The following is a 14,221-nucleotide window of genomic DNA, read 5'->3' on the forward strand; positions in this document are numbered from 1 at the left end:
TTCGACTATTGGAGTTGGGCTCTTTAAATAGTGGTACTATTTAACAATGCCTAAAACATTGGTGCTCATCAGTGATATTGAGAAGGAAGGCGTTTGTTTATCCTCATACTGAGAAGCTCTGATTTGGTAATGTTTCCTTGAGCTATGACTCAAAGGTGGGTTCTGCTACTACATCTTTTACAGTGCGCATCTTCATTACTCACAACTCCCACTATAGGAAGTAGGAACGACTAGACACAAACCTATATTGGGAACTTGCCATATCCAGCATTAGTGAGAACTTATTAACTCACCAAAGGAACCAGACGTCGCAAATTAAAATCGAAATATTGAATTGATAACTGATCTTACACCTGATTTGAGTAATTTGAAGAATGCCCGATCAATCCGAATTAAACCGAATTCTATATACTCGAACCTGAATACATTCTGAACCGATAATAATGGGATCGATTGACCTGATTTTAATATATTTATTTTCCATAGAAACACTTCAATTTTTAGAGTGTTTTTATTGATCTTTTATTTATCCATGGTACCTTAAATTATTACATTCGAATTAAAAAGTAAAAGAAATATTATGTTAAATTTTTTACCCTTAGCTCAATAAACTTATGATATGAAACTCACATGAACTCCTGATTTGAAATAACACAAACCGATTAAAATGGCTAATCGAAATGAACTTAATTAAAACAAACTAAAACCAACTAAAACCGCAACTAAGGTCAACTCGATTCAACCAAATTAAAGTGGCTAACCAAAAGTAAACACGCGATGAATTAATTTGTGCTTAAAAATATATCGATAATATAAGAGAATTGGCAGTAAGAGGAATTGTATGGAATCAAATAAGGTTGGATTTCCCAAGTGTCATTCAATTCCAAATGCCTGGTGCTCAGTAGACCATTGCCAACTCTTGCTGAAAAACAAACTAACTTCGAACTAAACATCAACACTCTTCCGACCGTCTTTCCAAATTTTTTGTGTTTACACCCTACTAAGTACTAACACAAGAACCATTGATGCCTTGGAAAAATTGAAGGGAACATAGCAAACTATAAATAAATAAACAACAAACTTGTATAATTTCCTTGTAGATTTCATACTAAACAAATACAATTTCATTTCAAATAATAATACAATGGTAAATCATTTGCAGTATAGGCAATGTGTACATACATTACATGAAATGAATTTAGATTTAACTCCCTAATCTAAAATCGATTAATTACTAATCCATTCGATCCGTATTTCAAATAATATGTAAGAAATTTTGAAATAAGGGTAGATTGGATGGGAGTGGTATGAGCTGAGAGAGTATCTAAAAAAATAGTTTGGGACTTACAATTTGGTGAGACAATAAATAATATTTCCATTTCGATTTTGATTTTGATTTCATGGTATATATAGTTAATTTAAAGCTAATTAAACTGGTTTAAGACCATGCTTTAAAGCAGCTTCCCAGACAATATCAATACGATCAACATCAATGGCACCAACTTCGTGATGTGTCCAGCCTTCTAGTGAATGCACTACTCCTCCTGCATGACATGCATGTACTACTCCCCTCTCCATTGTATACTGCATTTTCAATTCATTTTTTCAAATTAAACACACCAAAGTTAATTAGTTGACGAATTATACAAGTAAATTATGTTTTATTATGTTTCTGTAAGCTTAGTTATGTAATTCCTCGGTTCAATGATTTGTTTATCTTTGATTAAAATACTTTTCACACTCTCACAAAGAATAGAAAAGATAAACAAATAACTGAAACGAAGAGAGTATCAAACCACCGTCGAAAACTTGAAGAAATGTAAGAAAGCCAAAACTTGAAGATTTTTTAATATATATATATATAAGTAGTCATCTCTATTTTGTTGGTATAATGGGACACCATATTAGTTTACTACGTATTATTGTCGATAGAGTTTAAATTGCACAAGGAAGTCCTCATAAATGTGTGCTATATATTGTGAGATCAATATGAATCCAACACACAATAATGTTAGTTACACATAATTGTTAATACTTTAAACCTACGCCTACTTTATAATTGATTTAGTTGGTTTTTCTTAATTAAGCTCTAAACGATGTTGCTATCATCATCTTCCGTGTGTATTATTCTGCCTCCTATTAATTGAAAATTTGAAAATTGTGCACTTCTTACGACTTTAAAAAAAATAAAATAAAATAAATGTTCGCCTTTTATAGCGTGTGTGTTTTAAATGATCTTTTATTGTTCTATTATGGACCATATATAGTAAGAATTCAAAGGTCATCGATTTTATATTTTAGTTCCTTTTCATGCAGTTGTAAACATACTATATTTGCCTTATAAGTATGAAAAAACAAAACAAAAGCACAAGTATTAATATTTCTAGCCTTATTTCTTAAATCTTGTATAAATATGTTACGAGTGACGATTATTTATACTAATATGAAAATGAAAAGTTGCATAGATTTACCTCACAACTATTAAGGCCCTGAACATCTTGAGGCAGTTTCATGGCAGCTAGATCACCATAAGTACAATCTCTTCTGAAATGCAAAATTGGTGGAACCACAAATTGATGAAAATGTGTCCCTGGTGGTGCCCAACTTTGCTCCCTTGGTGTTATCCATTTTCCAACTATCCATGCCTGTTTTTTTAAACCACATTAAATTACATCAGGACGGCTCGAATCTGGACTAAACAGGATGGTGTACATAAAGTATGCATGTTAGGTGTTCCTTATATTTATGGCGCCAACTCACTGCCATTCTTTAATCTTAAATTCTCTGCCGTGTTAATATTGAGACAGGGACTGTCTTTATAGTCTTGGTTACGGGTTTAGAGATCGACTTTGGGCTTGAGTCGAAACTGGCTGAGCCTAAAACAATGCTTGACTTAGGCTCGGCCACGGCTCTAGATTGAGTTCGAAATTGTTTTAACCGAGTTCAATCCACTGGGTTCAGAAGCTTGTCGAGCGGGGCTTAGGTCACTTAAGGAGTAGAATTATTTAAGTCATACAGCAAGGTGCGAAAGTGGTAGGTGTCTCGTATCGGTACCTTACAGTTCTTTGCGGCATGGTATTTAGTCACTTGTACCAAATACTTTTGGAAATCAACTGGTGCTTCTTTCTGAATTTTCTGAAACCTCTCTGTTGATAGCGTCAACATCTGCAACAATTTAATAAGCAAATAAATACAATGCCACTCGGTATCCGGGTATGTAATGTACTAGATTGAAATTGATGGGATGACTTACCAAAACACGAACTTGCTTGCGACATAAATAGAGTGCAATAGCTCTTCCAAGTTTAGAGGTTGCTCCGGTTAGAAAGACTTCCTTAACATCGTTAGGGATTTGATCAAGAATTACGGCAGCAGTCAATGTGTTTCCATGAACAACTCGTACTCTTAGATTAGGGTGTTTGTTTACAAACAGTGTTCCTCCCCCATTTAGCGCCTCATTCTGTTTCCCAAAATTGCACTTGATTAGGAAAGATTGAAGCGGTTGTCTTCTAAAATCTCGCTGTTATTGTACGTCTAGAGACTAACTAATATTGACATCAATCCGATAAATATATACTCCGTACCTTATTGAGAGCAGCAAGGCTAAGAACCTTGACGCCCATCCTATCAGCCTTAAGGATCGCTTGTTCTATTTGCCTGTTGATTCCTTTTGTGGCAAATGGCAAGAAATACTGCCCAACAAATGTAAACAAACAAAGCGCAATTCATGAATAACAACAAATATATCAAAAATCGCAAAATCAATATTTTTAGTCACAAGACTGTGAGAGTCTTGCATACAAATAAAGCCGTATATCATTTACCTGAAAACCAAATCTCGGTACAACCCAGGTATGATGCAACTTGCCACGAAGGTTGTAGAAGGTGAGGACAAAGGTTTTAGCCCAAGCCCACATAGCGAACATGACTATGAGCGTCCCAGGCCAGACGACAATGAGGAACCAACGGATGGTGTATGGCTGGGATGCAAATGCCCGGAATAACCATGGTACATGCATTGCCGATGTTATGTCCACTATATGTGCTAAGAACACAAAGTCCGGTACTTTCACATTTTTCCCTGCATCATCAAATGTAATCATTTATGCTTAAGCGGGCGAAAAATCTCAAGAGTTTCAATTGCATTGTTCGAAGGGAATGATTGCTTCTGCTAGTCCTCTTCGTCCCGCCCATGTTGTTAATTCAATTGATCACAGAGTCAGGAACTATAAAAGGTTGTCTACTAACTCTTCCAAATAATGTACCATATGAATTTAATAAAATGTACTCCCTCGTGCTCCGGTCATTTGTGGTTATAATTATTGAATGACAAGTGTACTAAGTAACTTGTGGAGGGTCAAATTACTCATGAATTTTTTTCCCAAAATAAAAACGTAAACAAATAATGGGGACGGAGGGAGTACATAATTGGTGAAGCCATATGAAAACGTTAAATGTAAAGTAAAGGAAGATTAACAAATTAGGAATTGTTTCCTTTTTAAGGTGAAAATGAAAAAGAGAAAAATAAACCTGCATTTAAACTGATCTGTTTCTGGAGATCCCAAGACTTGTCATTCAGAGTATTCCCCAATAGATCGTAAAGTGGCATAAATAGACAGAAATTACAGTCTTTCCCCAAATGATGTAGGCTGTGATATCTGTTTTTTTTTTCCATAAAAAGTTACACATTTACATTTAAGTAAGAAACTTGAAAATAAAATAAAACTGTCTTCTTAGTTTATTTTCCATTTGATTCATAATAATACCTCTTAAAAGTCCGACATGTATAATAGAGGGTTTTGAAATTCTGTTACTTATTGTTTTGTTTTACATTTCAAAGTCGAGTAAATATATTTGTCCTTGAGACGGAACAAAAGAACATATTTCGGCTTGTAATTAATTTATATTGTGAGAAATTAAAGTTGTGGTTAATATTAACAGACGAAGTCAAAAATAAGTAATGTAAATGAGACAAATAAAGTATAATATACGTATTGTTATACTGTATTACTAATAGGGATAAGAAGGGAAGGGCACACTAGTATAGAAATTTGGACTTTGCTGGCGTTCATTAAAACAATATCATAATTTTTTTTTTTAAAACAAGCTTGTTAAGTTAAAATAATTTAGTGAAAAAAATGCTTGATATGTTTATAAATTCGGTTTTCTATCCCTTATAAATTATAATCTGTAGAATACTTTCTGGATGCAAGTAATTGAGCAATCTTCCATCAACATTTAAGAGGGAGAAATACCAAAAGAATGCTAGACAATCAATTATCACATTCAAAAATCATAAACAACTACATCCACCCACCACCTAATAAATTTGGTGACATGATTTTTCTTTCAAAAAATAGCTGGGTATGAATTGGGCATACATAAATTGTTGAAAACACTAACATTAATTTGTAGCTTAAGAAAATACAAATAAAAGTTCTTAATTAATACCATTTTAACTTAAGACGACATATACAACTGGTTTAAATAAGGGAAAGATAAAAAAAGAGTTATAATATGTTTTAATTATTTAAGACGGTATTAAATTAAGTAAAATGGTGAGTAAACTTACATAGGAGTATAGATGAGGTATCTAAAGAGAGGAATGGCTTCAAAGAACTTGTGGGAGAAGATCTCAACATTGCAATGACCCATGCATCTTAGAAAATCAAAGGCCAAAACATAGACATAAACCAAGCTTATTGACCCATGTCCCACCACAAAGGATCCTACCAATGGTATTGCCATGATTGGTACCAATAATATATGCTCCAAAAATGTTGCATTCCCAGCTGCATTATTTTAGAATACAAACGTGTACATTTAGGGTTCCATATAGGGTTACAAACATACTTAATAATGCATTAAAATAGAACTAATTAAGGATTATTAGGTCATGTGGCCAAATCTTGGGAAATAAACAACTATATTTTGCTAGACAATGACATACATACAATTTGTTAGGCCAAATACCTAAGTGCATTTTTTTTCTACATTTTAGTGGCTAATAAATATGATGGGTTATATTTGAATATTTTGCTGTTTTAAATAGAATTAAACTAAATGAAGCTACAATAAATAAGGTTTAAAAACTAAATTTTATGTTTGGTGTGAAGGTAGCCACAAAGAGATTTGCTGACGGGGTTTGAACCTCAGGTCATAAATACCACCGTTCATGACTTTATCTACTAACATTAAAATACAGGAACACCTAAAAGAGATACTTTCAAATGTAGTCGCTTATACTACTTTCATATGTTTGCCTTATTCTAGACGTTTGCCTACAGAAAAAGTTTCAACTAACATTAAAATACAGGAACACCTAAAAGATGAAAGTGATATTTTAAGTTACTTAGATATTTTGTAGGATGAAAATGTCATATTTTGTACTCAACACTCACCGTAACAATAAAAAAACTTATTCTTAATACTCCATCCGTGCTAATTTTAATTTATTGTCCCCTCCTCTCTATTATTTTCCAAATTGTTGAGGTCTTGTGCACCACACAAGAATGAGGTCCCTAATATTAATGCACAACTGCACAAGGGTACTATGCTTAAAGGTTTGTATCGAAATTCTAGCAACAAAGCTTGTAAATTTGGTGACCAAAACTAGAGGCCCGGTTCCCACGCTCGTGATTTCACGAGGTCTAGACACCCCTGCCTCAAACTTATCTTCATTTCCTTTACATTACAAATTAAAATGGCTATTTTATCACTATTTATTCAATCATTCCAAACTAAAAATAAGCACAATTTCAATTTTTTTTTTTGTTACAATAAGCATTAAGTGTAGGTTACCTGTAAAGGGTTGAGGCACAGGGGAAGAGTGGTGCATTGAATGGTAAGAATCAAAGAGAAATTGTTGATTGTGGAGAAGTCTGTGGATACAATAATATAGAGGTTCTGAAACAAGCATGTGAAGGAGCAGTGCCACAATTAATCCTTTTGTATCCCAAACATTTGTCCAATTCATTATAGATGGGAACTTGTATAACATTAAGGCACCAATAAGAGCTTGAAGTATTATGAAATTGTCCCTACAATCATAGAAAAAAAAAAGGAAAAATAAGAAAATCTTCTTATCAAAATAAATAGATGCAAATCATTGAAGGAAATTAATTTTTAAAAAGAAAACCATGAAAAATGCTAGTAGCTACAGAATGGCCGTGGTGGAGTTACGGGAGGGCTAAAAGGGGCGATTGCCTCTAGTTAAAATTTTGAATTTTTTGGATTTCCCTTTTACCATCACTTGTCGCTCGGTTAAACTTTTTTGTCCATGATGAGTTCAAATTCTGACTTCGCTATTACTTGTTAGTATTATGGTATATTGGTATGTGATCATTGATTAGTTATGGACTTCCATCATGCATGGAACACCTCTAACCTTTAATTTTCTGATGAGGTAGTTACTTCACATGTATGGTGTGTCTAAAAGATTGTATTTTAAGGAAACTACTAGCTTAAGAGTGTCACCATCCTTGTAAGATCCAAAGTGAAAGAAATTATAAACAACAACAATTATATCTTTACTAGATTTGAAAATATATTTCTAATTTCATTTAATATAACTTATTTTTCTAATAATTTTAATAATTGTCTATTTTTTATACTTTATCCCGGAGAATATTGTAATTGTAATGGTGAAGAAAATAAGAAATTTATATATTGTGTTATTTAAAGAATTATTCAAAAGTTTTAGTAGAAAAAAGTGAAATTTTTATTAATTTAATACATATTTCAATGCTTGTCTAAACAAAAAATAGTACGTACCAATCCCATTCATGATCGATCTGCTTAAAATCAACACCTTGGTGGTTGATTCTTCGTTTATGGCTAAGGAAGTGCATGGTGCAAAAAGTATGCCAAAATTGATGGATGCCATATCTAAGAACACACAAGAGTAGAAGATGGAAGCACCATGTATCTCTTATGCTATCTCCCTTCCACCATAGATGTGATAGATGTGCTATAAATGGTCCATATAGCACATACTACAAACAAATATATAAATTTAATTCTTGTAGAATAGTTAGAAAGAAACTTTAAAAATAAATAAAAAAAAGGTTAATAGAAAGTGATTGTATGCATACCTTGTGAGATCCCAAAAACTCCCATGGCCAATTAGCTAAGGGAGCAACCATCTTTAGTTTTCTTTACGAAAAGTTAGTTGATCGCTTTATCAAACAACTGAGTCAATATAAATATGTATGTACTGAAATCTCGTTGTCTTTTTGTGAGTGTAGTTAAAACTAATAAAATTCTCAAAAAGTTTGGCAAAAGCAAGGTTGTGAATCAAATTCCGAGATTTCCAATATGATGGGAAAGATTTGCTTTTTTTTTTTTTTTTTTTTTTTTTGTAGATACTAAAAGAAGAGAATGATGGGATTTCGTGCTTTCAAATTTCCAAGTTGTTTTTGGAAAAATGTGCTTTAAAACAAGGCTAAAACTTAGTTCGTCTTTGGATATGAGTGAATGAAGACCAAAAGGAGTTTATAAAGGTGACCAAAGGAAGCTCAAGAATTAAATGCAATTGTAGTCCATATAGATTACAGTTAGAGGAAAAATGTCCTAATCATTTAGGGAAAATTTTGGTTGGAAGTGGGGTATAAAGTATTACGCAATATTTTCAAAGGTAGGCTGGCAAAATTTGTGCAAAATCATATGATGTGTAGTCATGTTGCTAGAAATTCGAGTTGAAATTATTAGTTAAGGACATTGCCTCCCAATTAATGCTCCTTTAAAGGTATGGTATGTACAAAGAAATGGGAGAATAATGAAACAATGCAAGATGGAAGTGTAGTAGTGTTCATTGAGTTTTATACGTGTGTTGAATAGGTCAAAACTCAAAAACATAAAACTCCCTGAGTAGTAGCTACTCCGCAAGAGTATGGATGTATTATGGATGTTTTTTTTTTTAGACGAGGATATAATTCAGGCAAGTTATCTCAGAATGACAGGTTTTAAGTTTAGAAGGCGTAGTTTCAAGTCATAAACACTCTACAATATTACTCTTGCGGAGACTTGAATCTGAATTCCTTGGGAATTTCACCCATATTTTAATTACTAGACTCTACCCGGGCATTATGGATTTTGGATGTTATTGAGAGAGAAAGGTTATATTTTCCTTTCAAAGTAGGTCTCCCTTTAGTCGGTCTTACCTTCAGACTAGAAAATGTACATTTTTAAATTGAAAGTAACCATTAAATGATAAAATATTGTCATTACAGTCGTTACTTTTTAACAGAAAACTGATAACATTTTATTAGAAAGTATTATACTTTACAAAAAAATGGTTACATTTGATCCGGGAAAAATTTAGGGCGAACATTGCTAAGAAAATTTGCATTAAATCAAAGCTAAAAAGAACCAAGATTTGACGATACTTAAAAATAAACCATTAAAGTACCGTCTTAGACATGATTGTCTCTATATCTTGGTTTTTTATAATCATAAACGAAATTAAAAACAAATAATATCTTATCTTTTAAGCATGCGATTATAAAAAGTTACGGTAAATGCGAATCCTGCCATGCTCGTAACATACACATATTTGGTCTTAACTAAGGACCAAAGTCCAAAGTCCAATGACAATGACGATGTTGGCTGTGAACTCCGGGATTATATTAAAAGGTAAACGAGTAAATGCAATGGGAAAATGTGGAATTTTAAAACTTTTTAATTAAAAGAATCACGGAGTCGTCAATGTAAAAACAATGGAGAATGCATGTGTAAAAGTTTATTAAAAATACCAAAATAATGAGTGTTAGAGAGAGGGAGAGTCCTAGAGAGAGTGAGCGGTTTATGAGTGTGGGCCACAAATCTGGACCGCCCCTCCTTCCGACGCCATCGTCTATTGCTGTTTCAAGAGAGTCAAACCCCTTTCAAAATTGCAAAAAACCCCTGTTACCTTTACCAATTTGTCCCTCCTCACCTCCTAAACCAAAAATCGGTAAACATTTTTAGAGAAACCATCAAAAATCTACCCATCATCATCAAAAAATTAAACCACTAAATAGACACCCACATTCGTTCGCGAAACCTTCCTCTCCCCCTTCCCTTTCTCGCTCGTTTAAGGATGCTCTCACCAACCTATCCCAGCCTTCCGTCTTGTCTAGCAACCTAGATGACGCAAATTATTCGTCGGGTTTTTGTGCTTCGTCGAATGTTTTTATACCATTGGGTACTGATGTGATTTCTTCCCTTTGTTCTTCATGGAATCATAGCCTTATCATCAAAGTTGTGGGGAAATCATTCTCTAGAGATTATTTAATCAAGATTCTTACTTCAATTTGGTCTCCTAAGAAAGAAATCAAACTTGTTGGACTGGAAAAAGGCTTCTATATCTGCTCCTGTTCCGATGATTCGTTGAATGTGAAAGCTTTATCCGGTGGTCCTTGGTTTATTAATGGGTATTATTTATTCATTAAAAGGTGGACTCCTGGGTTCAAGCCATCAAAGCAAAACATTTCTACAATCCGGGTCCGGACAACACTACCTGAATTGCAAATCGAATATCACCGTGACGATGTTCTTTTGTCCATTGGAAACAAGTTGGGTGGGTTTGTCCGTTTAGATTTGAGGAGCTCAGATCTTGATAAGGCTAGGTATGCTCATATCTATTTCATTCATGATTTATGTGTTGAGCCGCCTAAAAATATTTGGCTAGGTAATTATAAGCAAGAAATCCAGTTTGATGAATTACCAAAATTTTGTCATGATTGTCTCTCCATTGGACACAGTAATTGCTCCCCAATTGACAGTATTTCTAGGGTTCAGAACATTAGGAAATATAAGCTTGAGATTAATTTGCAAAATCCATCTTCATCTAAACCGATTGATGATAGACCTATGCATGTTTCTGACCAGTTACCTTTGATTGTGCCTTCCTTAGTCAACGCATCAAAAAAATGTGTGGCTTCTAAAACTCCACCTAACAAGGTCCTTTTTTTAAAACACTTTTCCCTCACTTCCTCTTCTTTTCCCATCCTCTCTTGGGAGTCCTTACAAATCTCTCAGTTGCTTTCCCTTTTCCCACAAAAGAAACCAACTTTTTCTCCCTTACCCTCTGGCTTAATGGAATTCCCTCGCCAACCAACAAAAATAATCATCCACTGGAAAAAAAATTGCCCACACTTTAACCCCTCCACCTTCTTGCTACAAAATCCCCTTCAGACATCCCCCTCTCCTTCCCCCTCAACCCATCCATGTTAACCTCCGAGATCTAGAACAAGAATGGTTCCTATCCCTATCACCACCTCTTCTTACTCTGCCGGAGATCCCCATCAACCCGACTCAATTTTTTCTCAGCGAAAACATTGTGATTCCACCCCCCTCATCCGACAGTTTTTGGGAAACTCATTATCTGTCCCTCTACCCTTTCTGAACGTTCTTATGATCAACCCCCTGAACCCTCATATGGGCCTTATACCCACTCATCTCCCCGACTTCTCGGACTTGGAAAGTCTTCCTCCTGTGCTATACATTCTCCTCAAGTGGTTTCTTCAAAGAAAGGCTCTGGTAGAAGAAAAAAATGTGATTCCGGAGGAGGTCCAGTTCTTAGTAGACCCTTAACCAATCCTACCCAATTGCAGCGAGATCTATGTGTTGAACTTAGGATACAAGAGCCTGACTTTGGGGAGCTTCACCAACGACCTCAAGATGATTCGGGTAACCGACAGGGTTCGTCAATTGGACATCTATGCACAATGGGAAACAGTAAAAAGGGTGGACTCCAGGCAAGGGAGTATTCAAATCCGCAGTACCAACAGGTGGTTTTACAGCCCAAACCCATCCAGAAAGTTGGACGTTCTTCAAGAACAATGCATGGTGGGGCAACAAGAGTTGCTGGAGTCGTTCCTCGTCCCCAATAATATGACTACTCTTTTTTTTTGGAATACCCGCGGAATTGGGAGGCCTACTTTCAAGGGTCACCTTCCATATTATCAATACCCATCTGTGAGAAATCTATATCTCATTACTTTACATATTCATATATGTTACATTTAATTTAGTCATAAAATTAAATACAAATCTTATGCATGCAAACTAAAATAGACAAGTGAAGAAATCGTCATTCTTACTTTTGTAGTTTCGGTTTTATGGGCACCAACAAGATCTCCTTCTTGTTAGTTCTTGAGCTTTCCAATAATGGATGAACAAGGATTCAGGCTTAGGATCCCTCCCAAAAGCTTATACCCAAGGAAACCTCTTAAAGACTAAAATAATATGATCTAGTATTAGGATTAGTCTTACTTAAATTTTGACACAAAATATTAATTTGTTGTCCTCTATTTCGGTTAAGAGGAGAAGAGATTAGTGAGTTTTATTTATCTAGGATTTTCACAAATAGTAGAGAGTTTTTGTCTATATCTTTCTTACTCTAGAAATTATAGATTTTATGAATGAATAATTGTTATAGAGAAAACTCCTTCTCTTTCTTTTGTTTTTGGCCGAAAAAGGGACTTGGGTAGGTTGCCCAATATTTTTCATTTTTGCTCTTCACAAGAGACTAGGCATGCAACCCTAGTTATAGGTTTGTTCTTCTCGAGATGCTTAGCCTTGCATACCTACAACCTAGGGTTATGATTGTGTCTCCATTTAAATATAAACAACACAATATAAACTATATACACCCACCCTTATTTTCGGTACATGCATAAAATGGAGAATCCATTTTATTTTGTCAAATTGTGACATATGTGACATGTTACTTGACATGTGAATTTGTAATGTATTTTTATCATATTAAAAATCAACATACTCATAAAATATGTTATTTACAAAATCGACTAGTAACTCGTAATTACTTATACCAAAACGGTTTATCAAATTATAAATTACAACGTCTTGTATTTATAATAAATTATTCATTCAATTTCAATTCCAAATTGTTTCGTAAACAATAATTTTATCTAAGTAATAAAACAATTCAATTACTTAGACCGTATCTAATATAATCGAATTACAATAAGACACGTTAATTTTACTCACAAAATCATCCGTCAATTTTTAAGCAATTTAATTAACTCGTATCGGCATACGATTAATTAAATAATCAATTAAGAGTATTTCCCTATAGGTATGACCTAAGGGGATCAGCTGATCACCACCGTCGCACGACAGTAATGTCAAACTCTAGTCAGCCAATCATTACCGATATGTGTGGACCAGTTGACTGTAAAATATTATATCCCACATGTATTCTTAAAATGAGATTTAAACATTTGATCAATATGATCGACAATTGTGATCGCATTATTGTCGGAGGACACATATTCCAACAATCTCCCACTTGTCCTCGACAAGTGTGCGTCACCAATTCTCTTGTCCTATTACTATCTCCCACTCAATGCAAGGTGTCTTTCGGGTCGTACTTGCAAGTGATCATATCGAGAGTGTTTTCCTCGATCTAGAGAATAACTGATTGACCGGAATTTATCAACCATAGATACCTTCCTAGCGTGGCCACGCATTTCCAGTTCATTGCTCCTCGAGTGGCCCTGAGATATTGTTTTAACCCTGACAAAGGGGTGGACAATTCTTATCGCACTTATTCCCTTCGATTAGCCACAGCCATCATAACCCAAAATATGCCCATTTGACCCCATTTACGAAGGTCGTAGTAACATAAATCAAAGTTAATGTGAACTGCGCCACCTTAGGCGAACAGTCTTTAGTCAAAAGAATCGACTCATTAGAATACTATAGTAGCTCTCGCCACGACCAGGCTATATAAATTTGCCAGAACTCTATAAGCGGTCATAAGGCCCGACAAAGTGTTCTTAACAGTCTGCTTATGTGATCGACTAGTCATCTCACATGACTCCATGGCACTTGAACTTGCCATCAATCGCATCACACTCTAGTCACTTCGAGACGTCACCTCATGTAAGTGACTCTGGGCGAATACAATGCTAATCCGTGTTCACTTTAACGGGGTTCAATATCGTCATACAACCCGTTTGGATGTAACAAAGTATAATAAAAGAGTTTTAAAGTAAAACTCGAACGACAAATGCGATTATCACATATGAATAGTCAATGCCTGATTACTACTTCATATTCTATAATCCAGTTTGATCTTGAATGTAGTTGTTCATCTCAATTTAATTGAAATGACATGACTCATCATGTTAAGCCTATGAGAAGGCTTTGGTTAGTAGGTTTTATCAACTTCTTGTACCTTACTCAACCTCACTACATACTCGTTTTCCTTTGT

At 34.5% G+C, this 14,221-nt stretch overlaps 1 protein-coding gene across 2 annotated transcripts; it reads right to left on the reverse strand.

Moving 5' to 3' along the window:
* Window positions 1-1,081: 1,081 nt before the first annotated feature.
* LOC141600063 (very-long-chain aldehyde decarbonylase CER3-like) lies at window positions 1,082-8,870 on the reverse strand. 2 transcript variants are annotated; one of them, XM_074420236.1, is made up of 11 exons: window positions 8,094-8,870; window positions 7,774-7,994; window positions 6,802-7,040; window positions 5,573-5,792; window positions 4,531-4,658; window positions 3,825-4,081; window positions 3,585-3,692; window positions 3,254-3,460; window positions 3,055-3,165; window positions 2,472-2,645; window positions 1,082-1,584 (listed from the first exon to the last, which is right to left on the reverse strand). In XM_074420236.1, exons 1-11 carry the CDS (start codon window positions 8,142-8,144, stop codon window positions 1,429-1,431), a joined length of 1,872 nt encoding a protein of 623 aa, XP_074276337.1. In that variant the 5' UTR covers window positions 8,145-8,870; the 3' UTR covers window positions 1,082-1,428. The 2 variants fall into 2 exon arrangements, with proteins under 2 accessions (XP_074276337.1, XP_074276338.1); XM_074420237.1 differs by lacking the exons at window positions 7,774-7,994; window positions 8,094-8,870 and adding an exon at window positions 7,139-7,354.
* Window positions 8,871-14,221: the final 5,351 nt, after the last annotated feature.

The sequence above is a fragment of the Silene latifolia genome, chromosome 9 (genome assembly GCF_048544455.1).
Source record: "Silene latifolia isolate original U9 population chromosome 9, ASM4854445v1, whole genome shotgun sequence".
In the NCBI taxonomy this organism is placed as follows: domain Eukaryota; kingdom Viridiplantae; phylum Streptophyta; class Magnoliopsida; order Caryophyllales; family Caryophyllaceae; genus Silene; species Silene latifolia.